The sequence below is a fragment of the Eurypyga helias genome, unplaced genomic scaffold (assembly GCF_000690775.1).
Source record: "Eurypyga helias isolate BGI_N326 unplaced genomic scaffold, ASM69077v1 scaffold47171, whole genome shotgun sequence".
In the NCBI taxonomy this organism is placed as follows: Eukaryota; Metazoa; Chordata; class Aves; order Eurypygiformes; family Eurypygidae; genus Eurypyga; species Eurypyga helias.
The window spans coordinates 6,228-15,959 of NW_010232522.1; the positions used below are offsets into that span (position 1 = coordinate 6,228).

Sequence of the window (9,732 nt, forward strand, 5' to 3'; positions counted from 1 at the left end):
AGTGGGTGAAAGAAATGGGACCATTAGACTGCCAGCAAGCTGATGAAATACTCAGATGTAACTGGAGTTACTCTGTATCTTAGTTCAGTACCTTATTTATAAGTCTTACAGGATTTCCTACTGCTCCGTGCAGCCGTTACGTGGAATAATGTAGCTGCTGTTTATGCCACCCTTGACACCTTTGCATTGACCCTTTTAAGGGTTACCATCCCGCCCATGCTCAGTCATTGTTCGCATCACCTCGCTACAAGCTGTTCAAATACCTTAAAATAGGGGCCTGAAAAGTACTTTTCACGTACTAACTTTCTGAAAACAATTGAAGCTTCTAGTTTTCTGAACAAGGTGAATTTGCAGTTGCACCCTGATAGACACAGCTTCTAGCTAGCAGTACTTTTGTAGACCTCATTGTTCCCTTCAAATGAATAGCAGTGAAATTACGTTGTAGAGCTACTGTATAATTTACTTTAAATAACATTAAGAAGTCTTTACCATCCAGCTAGTTTTTAACTGAAGAGATTTGCATGGAGAATTCGAAATTTCTCTTGCTAATTCATAAGTCGTAAGCCAAAACAGTTCAACTCTTAGAGGACACAATATACATACATTGCCAACAAATGCTTAATTTCTGTTTTTTAAGATTATATACTTGTACTTTGTTTTAGGAAGAAAACATGACTGTGACAGAGGATTTTAGTAGAGTAGAAAATACTTACCAAATGGAAGCAGAGGTATGTATTCAACTTAACCAAAAATGATTTAAAAAAAGAAGTGTAGCAAAGAACAAGGAAAATTTGCAGGCTGTTTTTCCTCATCCCAAGGAGCAGAGGTTCTCTACAGTAAAGGCAGCATAGTCCAGAGAAACTGCCAACGGACTGCGGTTTACAGCAGGGTTCAGCTCCAGTCTTCTGTTGTGTGCAGAGCCTGCTCTCTGCTACCGTAATATAATTATTTATTCTCGGATGACTGTGTGCTTTTTGCATACTACATGATGCTACGGAAGGGAATATTTGATTCTGGGGTTTGGAGGTGGTTGTGTAGGTGAATCCATGATTCCGCACTCCCTTCACCCCAAGCCCTTCCTACTGTCTGCTTTCTGGGAGGAGTTGTACTTAAGTCAGTTCAGAAAGCTGCTCCAGGTAATAACCTTTTTTTCCAGATTAGCTTTGATTTTTTTCCATTATTTTAGCTCCCTGAACTGGAGGCAATGGAAGCCAGAGGACAACAGTGGCAGGGCAGCCCTAATCTAGATCTGTTTAAGCCAGAGTTGAGCAGCACCTGGACTTTGGTGTATTCTACACAGCTCTGCCATCAGCTTGCTGCAAGTAAAGCAAAGCTAATTGTTTTCTAGGTAATTGACTTGGAATTCTGTAGGTAAAAAGTGCTGTGCAAAAGCTAAATATTATGGGACTAATCCCATTTACTTGAGAAGCAGCTCGGGGGAGTTTATTTTTTCACGTTCATGCTATAGTAAGAAATAAATGCTGTGCTGGAAACATTAACTCGGGGAAATGATGTGTTTTCAGTTAATGGATCTTTCTGGAGCATCAAACTTTAATCACTACCCAGCAAATTTACAGATTCTTGTGAAGTAAACCTGGAAGCTTGCAATAAAATGATAGCTGTTTTATAGAGCTGTTGTTTACAATCCCCTAAAACAGGGTTCAGCCTCTTTAGTTTGCTTGCTTGCTTTAAGGCACATTCTCCTCTACATAACAGCAATAAATAGAAATAATTGATAACTCAGAGATCGAACTTTGGATTTTAACATGAATCTTTTGATGCTTAAATGGTACACATCAGTGCCGTGTTCTGAGTGACTACCTTCATAAAGTAGACACCTACTATCATGAGAACTGACATGTTTTTTAGATAAGCTAAATGTCATAATTCAGTATAGTTTTATTTATTTTTATTTAGGCTACGGGCAAGCCTAGGCTTAAAACCTCAGGCTGAAGTGGTAACTTCACCAATCTTCTCTTTTCTGCTATTAATTGTTATATACAGCAAAGATTGTACATACAAAGCAAATTACATGGATTTAGTGTTCGTTTGTAGGCAGCCTGAACCAGCTGCCATTGTTGTTTAAAAGTTGTGTGATCGGACCTGGGTGTCAGAACCTGAAAAATTGAGCCATAGTACTGCAGTTTGGCCTGCCCCCTACACTGAAGTAGCAGAATGGTCACTCTTTATGCAGAGATTAGTTTCTCCTTGCTTCCCCCTTTATGTGTGTACTGGTTTCATTAGTGCAGGTTCATGAACTGATGAAGTTCCATTGACCAGCCTGTTTTCATGCTTTAGCAGTATAAATGAATTTAAAATTACCTTACACTTGCTCTTTTACTGAAGAGTTTGCCATTATTTTTGTGTTATACATAATATCATGGAAATCGTGCATTATTTCATTCTATAATCTTTTTTTACCATTTGTCTACTGTTTTCAGAAGACTGAAGAAATTACCAGACAAATAGTTATTTTAAGGTACAATTAAGAATTCAAGATATGCTTTCAACCGTAAGGAGATAAATTTTTAATTAATGCTATAACAAAGAAAAATATGCAGAAGAATGAAATAGTGTATGGGATCACAAAGCTCTATAATATCTTAATCATAATAGTTCATTTATTGTGTGGTGATCTCATGGGATGAAGATTATGTTGGGTTCGTGCATTTCTTAATATACTTGCCTCCTTACAAACCGTAACTTCTTGTCCTTTACAGCCTTACCCAAACGTTAGAATGCCCATAATGGGTTTGCATACCCTCATATTACTTTTTCACACTTTCTAACCTTAATTGTTGAAGAGATTGAAACACTGCTTTGTATTTTGATGTTCAGGTATCCTCTGTAAATGTAGGTGGAATTTATTGCATCTAGCTCTACATGAAAATGTGATTGTTAGTGAGAGGGGAAAACCCGACAAAATTCACAGCCATTGCTCGGTTGGTTTCTGCCCTTTAGGGTACCCAATTATATGTTTTTTTAACACTGAAGTTCCTGAGTGTGCCCAGAACTGCCCCACTCTGAGCAGCTTAGCTCTTGCTTAAGTCCCACAGTTCTTCTGTTTGATCGTTACTTTGTTTGATCCCCTTGAGGGAACTAATGTTGCAAACACTGACAGCAATCTGGAAAACACTGTGATAGTCTTCATAGTGAGACTTTCAACTTTCCACAAAATAATGATGTTGTGGTTTAGCCCCAGTAAACAACCAAGTACCCCACAGCCGCTCACTCACCTCCCCACATCCCCCAGTGGGAGGGGGGAGAGGATTGGAGGAAAAAGGTAAAGAGAACTTGGGGGGAGAGATAAGAACAGTTTAAGAAACTAAAGTTAAGTGAAATAAAATAATTATACTAATACTAGTACTAATAATATGTAATGAAAATACTATCACTACTAATAATAATAAATAATAAGAAAAAAAGAAAAAGGGAAGGTAAGCAAAATTATATAGCTGCTCACCACTGGCTGACTGACACTCAGCCAGTTCCCGAGCAGCAATTTCCCCTCCCAGCCAACCCCCCCCAAACTTACATACTGAGCATGACATTTGATGGAATGAACTATCCCTCTGGTCAGTTTGGGTCAGCTGTCCGGGCTGTGTCCCCTCCCAGCTTCTCGTAGAGAAGAAGCTGGGAACATGGGGGCAGGATCAGAAACTGAGAAAGTCCATGGCTTGGTACAAACATTTCTCAGCAACAACTAAAAACACCAGTGTTGTCATCAGTATTCTCAGCACAGATCCAAAACATAGCCTCAAACTAGCTACTGTGGAGAAAATTAACTCAATCCCAACTAAAACCAGCACATGTGACTATGACAGTTTTTTGGCAAAACAGCACAAGAGGATGTATGCTTTTTATATACGGCAAGAACTCCCGCTAAAGGAAGAAATTTAGGTTTAGTCTCATCTTCAGTCTTTGATGAAATTCTGCACCTTCCAGAAGGTGCTCCAGCCCCCAGGTTGCAGATAAAGGGTGCGCAGCCGAGATGAAGATGCTGTCTTGGTGCAGTTTTGCCCAACAGGTGTGACCCCACGTCCTTGTAGGAGATGGAATTGCACTGCCGCTCCATCTTGGTCAGTTTTTAAGGCCCTAAGCCCAACTTTGGCTCAGCTCCAGCGCCAGGATTCAAGCCAGGCTGAGGTACACGTACTGCACTTGAGAGCCTACCAAGGGTAACAAGACGTGGCATTAACTGCGCTGTGATAATGGTCAATAGCCATTTTTTACCTCACGCTGTGTATGAAGCAGCCCCCTCCTTTCTCACTGGGAGAGTCCGCTGCCTTGAATTACTGCATTTACCACGAGTTAAATCTGCGGTGCGCACACAGGTCGCTACTGCACTGCAGCTGACCTGCCATAACTTGGACTTCTGCACCACGCACCTTCTCTGGGATAGATTGCTGCATGGACTGCAGCAGCCACAGGGGTGACTGTACCTCACAGCCGTTGCAGTGGAATTTTCTTTACCACAGCTTTTTTTTTTCCCCCTCCTTGAAGCTCTGTTACTGTGTAAATAGAAAGGTAAAAGTCGGGGATAAGAGAGATGAGCTTGACTTGGTGGTGAGAGCACCATACTGAGAAGTGAAGATGAGGGTTTAGTTCTTTTAAAAAAAAGAGTTTGGGACCCAGGATTTCCGATTCCTGAATGCTGCAGCAGCTCGGCATCATTGCTTCACTCCTGGTGACCGTGCTTTTCCTGCTTGGAAACTGGCTGCCTGGCTGGCGCTTGCCCGCAAGGAAGGCCTCAGGGCTCTGGATCCAGGGCTGATGGTGATGCCTGCTTCGCAGTGCTTGGGAAAGCACCCAAATTCCTGATGCATCTGTATGTGAGGCTTCTTATTGCCAAAGGCACAGGCTGTTACACATCTAAAAGTTGTTTTTAATCCAAGTCTGAAGTGCCTACTTCTCTGTTAGCACTGGAGTGAGTCTGTTTGGCCAACGCAGGATTTCCGGCCCGCTGCAAGCTGGACTGGGCTAGGCTTAGTTTAGTCTAACAGTTTTGTCTTCTTGAACCTAATGCTTGGAATTAAAATGTAATTGTCCTTCCTGGACATTGTTTTCCATATAATTTTGCTTGGGCTTCTCCATAATTAACATCTAGTAATCTAAAAAGGGAAGAGCCAGGATGCATCTAGTCATGTGTCCCAAAGAGCACGTTCATTCTTCAGATCGTCTACATAGCAAGAATGCTCACTTCCTCACAAAAAAAAGCATTTCTTAATCCTCATTTTTAAACCATTCTATGAACTTCTTTCTGTTGCAGACCTAATTGCAGTCTCTAGGGCTATATAAAAGTGTTCTGAGTAAATAAATGTTGCAGTTATATACAGGACTAGTATGTTGAGTTGGTTGATACGTACCTGGCTTTAGACTGATTTAAATACAAATGTTGAATCATAGGGGAAAAAAATCATTGTGTGATGTCTGTGTTTGCTCCCAGGTCTGTATTACATTCAGCGATTTTGGAAAAATGCAGAATGTTTGCAATCTGCTCACTGAAAAGTTAGGAACCTCTGTTACCATCAGTCCCCCTCGTTTCTACCATACACCAGAAGCTGTAGACACCCTTCGGTAAGTGCTCCCTCACCCCGCAGATTTTACAGCCTGAGGTAACAGTGACTATGCAGACATAATGTATACTGATTGTAACAGCAGCAAAGAGTTTCCTTCATACCTTTCACAAGGTCTTACGCACAAAGATGTCAGTGTTTGTTTTAAATACAAATAAATGCTGTTCAGCCGAGAAGAAACGGCTTGTTCTTTCTGCAGGGACCCTGCGCAAAAGCAGAAAGTAATAATGAAAAACACGTTTTCCCCCTGATTTCCATTGCAAGTATAATCTGCTGTGAATATTAGGTCAACAGAATCTGGCTTTGGTTGCATCAGCAAGTGTAGATTTAATTTGTATTTACTCATGAAGGTGCCAGCGTGTTACCAGATGCTGATGACTCTTCGTCCCCTTGCCAATCCCCATTACTCTCAGATGCTGCCAGGACCTGAGAACCATGTACAGTGCTTGCTCAGCACTGAAACATGAAGCTCACGGTCTTCATATTTTAGGCCTTAACTATTCAAAGTCCCGCTTCTCCCACAGGCATTGTGGGGCAGAGGGAAGTTTAATCTCGGTTTGGGTTTTGCCTTGTGAAAGAATCACACCTGGTCCAAGAAGCCAGCTCAGCTAGCTGCTGCTAACCGGTTCTGGAGATGTCAGAAGTGTGAGTCCAAGGTAGCTACGCCGCAGTCTGGAAACCAGGGTGGCGAGGTTAAACAGATGCTAGCACGCCTTGCAGCTGGGCCGCCCACTGCCCGGCGCGAGGGTTCAGCTCTTGCTCTGCACCACGCACGGCGGATGCCTGCAGCACAGAGGTGTTAGAACTGCTTGATCGTAGCCGATGAGGATGCTGATGTTTTCTCTGCGCTCCCCCCGCCAACACCTGTCACCCAGAAGCTGGGGGGAAGGTGCTGTGCGCTTCCAGAAGCACAGGGGTTCAAACAGAAAACGCATGGCAGGAATACATGTGCCTCAGTTGGCCCTGCTCGTTATTGTGCCCCTTCTTCCACCTCTCAGCCGTCAAGTATGCGTTGCTGCTGTTGGAAACACGCGGCGGAAAGCTCAGGAAGTCTGCCGACTGTTTGGGCAGTCATTGGGAAAACCCTTGTTAATAAGAGAAGAGGAAACGAAAGAATGGGGAGGCCACGTGGACACTCATCTATCCAACTCCCCAGATTCGCTCACTCTGCAGGACAGAATCCACAACGCTACTGCTTATGCTTCTTGTAGAGTGTTTGCTGTGTTTGAGATAAAGGGAAAAGAAAACAGAAGAAACAAGTTGCTCTAGAAACTTTCAAACCCCACATATTTCCTTAATAAATGTTTTATGCTTTCTTGAGGCTTTTGTCTTTGTTTTACTTTATTACAGTAGAAACACAGTTACGGGAGGATATTAAGGATGAGGTTTGTGTAGTGAGCCAAAGCAGAAGGTTTCTTCAAATACCCGTCGAGGTGCAAAAGAACTCTTCCTTCACACAGGTGAGGTGAAAGCAGCACAACGCATGCATTTGTGAAGAGAGTCGCCAAAGGACTGCAGGATTGACTCACCACAGCTCTGCCCAGCAATATTTCACTTCCTGTTGGCCTTTATTTAGTTCTGTCCTCTAAAATTAAGGTTCCAATTCATTTTGAAAGTACGGTTCTTTACTGCTTAGTTTCTTCCTCTGCACCTTGTAAAAGGGCGGGATACTTGATGTGCAAAACCTTTGGTACTCCTAGCTGGAACTGGGCTATACTTAAACCTTTCCTCCCATGTCTGGAAGGACATTAATCCCCGTCCTGAGTTACGGTAAACTGAACATGCCGCGTGTTTGCTTCCAACAAAATTCCGTGATTCTATGACAATGGCTTTTCCAACGTACAATGGGCTTAGGAATGTTTTATTTCATCACAGGAAAAAAAAATACACATGAGTTTATCTGGTGTCTATTTGCTCAGGTTTAAAAAGGAACTGTGTTGTCTGGATGTGCATTACATGTATGAACACGTAAGAGCCTCAGTCATGAGGATAGATTTTTTTCAGCCATGGCTGCATAATGTATTTTGATCCATCATATCCACTGAAATAGGCTTTCATATCAGGGTGATGCACCTGAGAAAATAATACGTCAAGTTGAATAAGCATCAGAATTAGCAATAAATACAAACTGATGCGTAAAAGAATCATTAAAGTTACTACAGTTGACTTTTTGAAAATTCCTGATCAGTTTTTAAATACATAGTGTACATATAGAGATATTTCCAATGGGATTTTTTCCATGTACCTCAGCCACTGTTCTGATGACATAAATGAGGCTTTCTTAAAGAACTCTACAAACGTTCAGCACACCTCACGAGATACTACGTGCTGCACCTACACCGGCATTGGCGTTTTAAAGTCAGCACTCTCTCTTACTGAAGTAGTTGCCACTCGTTCCTTGTTGGTAGAGCTATTTGTTGTTTTTTTCTGCTGGACCAGTCTTCCAATCCAATCAGGCAGCACAAACAGCAAAGAAGCAGTTGGGAAATGATGAAGACACACCAAGTTGATGGCCTCACGTAGCACAGCATCCAACTTGAAGACGCAAATCCACAAGGGGCAACCCAAGTTATGGAAAGGCTACAGTGAGCCGGTTAGGCTTGCCGAGTGGGAAAGGGTTAGGGCAAGTCTCAGCATTTCTCATTCGTCTCAACTCTTCAGGCAGTTACTCTGCCCATTAGGCTGTAAGAAAGGTGGAGTGAGGGCAATCCAGAGACCTTCTTTTGAACCTGAGGTAGAGGCATGGCTCACCATTGGGAATTAATCTCAACCAGGCAACGTTCAACTGTCTGTGAGCTTGTTACCATCAGTTCCTCTAACAGTCTGTGGGGAGAATTAGCCTGTCATGCAGGTGAATAAAGCAATCTGGTACCTCAAAGGCTGGTTTGCACAAGACAGATGTTTACGGTGAGGTATCCGTTTCTCCCCGTGGGCTATAGACGTAACCAAAGGTAACAGAAGCTGCCTGACACGACGAAAGGTGTGTATTTTCAGACACGTAAGTTAGAATGGTCAGAATCCCGTTTTAAATAATGATGACATTTATCTGGGATACCACAGTTCCTGCTCCTGCGTTCAGGCACGTTAGCACATTTTATATTACATTCCGTGGCTAAATGGAAACAGGGATTGGAACTCAGGCTTGTCCCAAATACAAGGGGTAATAGTGTCACACAGCTTGGCCCCCTTGATTCACAGAATGGTTTGTGTTGGAAGGGACCTAAAAGACCATCCAGTTCCAACCCCCCTGCCATGGGCAGGGACACCTTCCACTAGACCTGGTTGCTCAAAGCCTCATTTGAGGGGGGTCCTTAATATGCAGGAGCACAGTTTCAAGAGAGAGCAGGGAGAGTTTTTTGGGGGGCAGCCTAACTTCCACAGCTCCTCTGGGGGCTTCTCCTGAAAGGACAAAATTGAATGGCCTTTGTTTGACTCCACCAAGCCTCTCCCTTAGGTGAATGCTTCAGCTACTTGCAGTTATTTTAAACACAGGTACTGCCACTACCCACAGTTTAAAAGAAGGCATCCACAATAGCCCCAGGTCCCTTGCATGCATGCCTGAAGGCTGTTTTACGGATCAGAGCCTCTGCCTAGTTGAGGAATCAGGTGCACCTTGCATAAGCTAGGGATCAAAAGCTGCCAGGACACAAACCAGAATTTCTGGCTCCCAGGGTTATGCAGTTAAGAAGGGAGACATCACAGTCCAGAGAGGAGCTGAGCAGGAGCTGTTTGAAATGCAGATTCTTCAGAGTGGAATTGAGAAACTAATATACTTCACTAGATCCACTAGGAAGAGATTAAATTACTTGTCCAACTTTGATAGGTCAGTGAAATCCTAAAACAGAAGTCCATGTCTCCACCAGCCTGTATATAACAGAAGTCAAGCACCTAACAAAACCAGGCAGTTGGCTACTTTGAATTAGGCAGTAGCTGGGTTTGGTCATTTGGCACCTTCCAAAAACACACAGTTGAAAGCACAGCAGTAATCCGTTTATCTGCTTCTCTGTGAGTATTCACCAACTTGGCAAAATGGATAGTGTCTGTTAAGCCAAAGGTCAACCAACTTTTAAAGGTACAGGATAACAAACAAGTTGCAACTGAATAAAAATTAAATACTACCTCTAATCCCATAATAATTGTTATCTCTTCCTCGGGA

At 42.8% G+C, this 9,732-nt stretch overlaps 1 protein-coding gene across 1 annotated transcript; it reads left to right on the forward strand.

Annotated features, from left to right (window-relative positions):
• Positions 1–662: 662 nt before the first annotated feature.
• On the forward strand, positions 663–6,894 carry IRAK1BP1 (interleukin-1 receptor-associated kinase 1 binding protein 1; the record flags this gene model as incomplete). The annotated part of the gene is made up of 3 exons (XM_010161398.1): positions 663–728; positions 5,447–5,577; positions 6,575–6,894. Coding segments are annotated over 3 exons (468 nt in total), but the record flags the coding sequence as incomplete, so codon positions are not given.
• Positions 6,895–9,732: the final 2,838 nt, after the last annotated feature.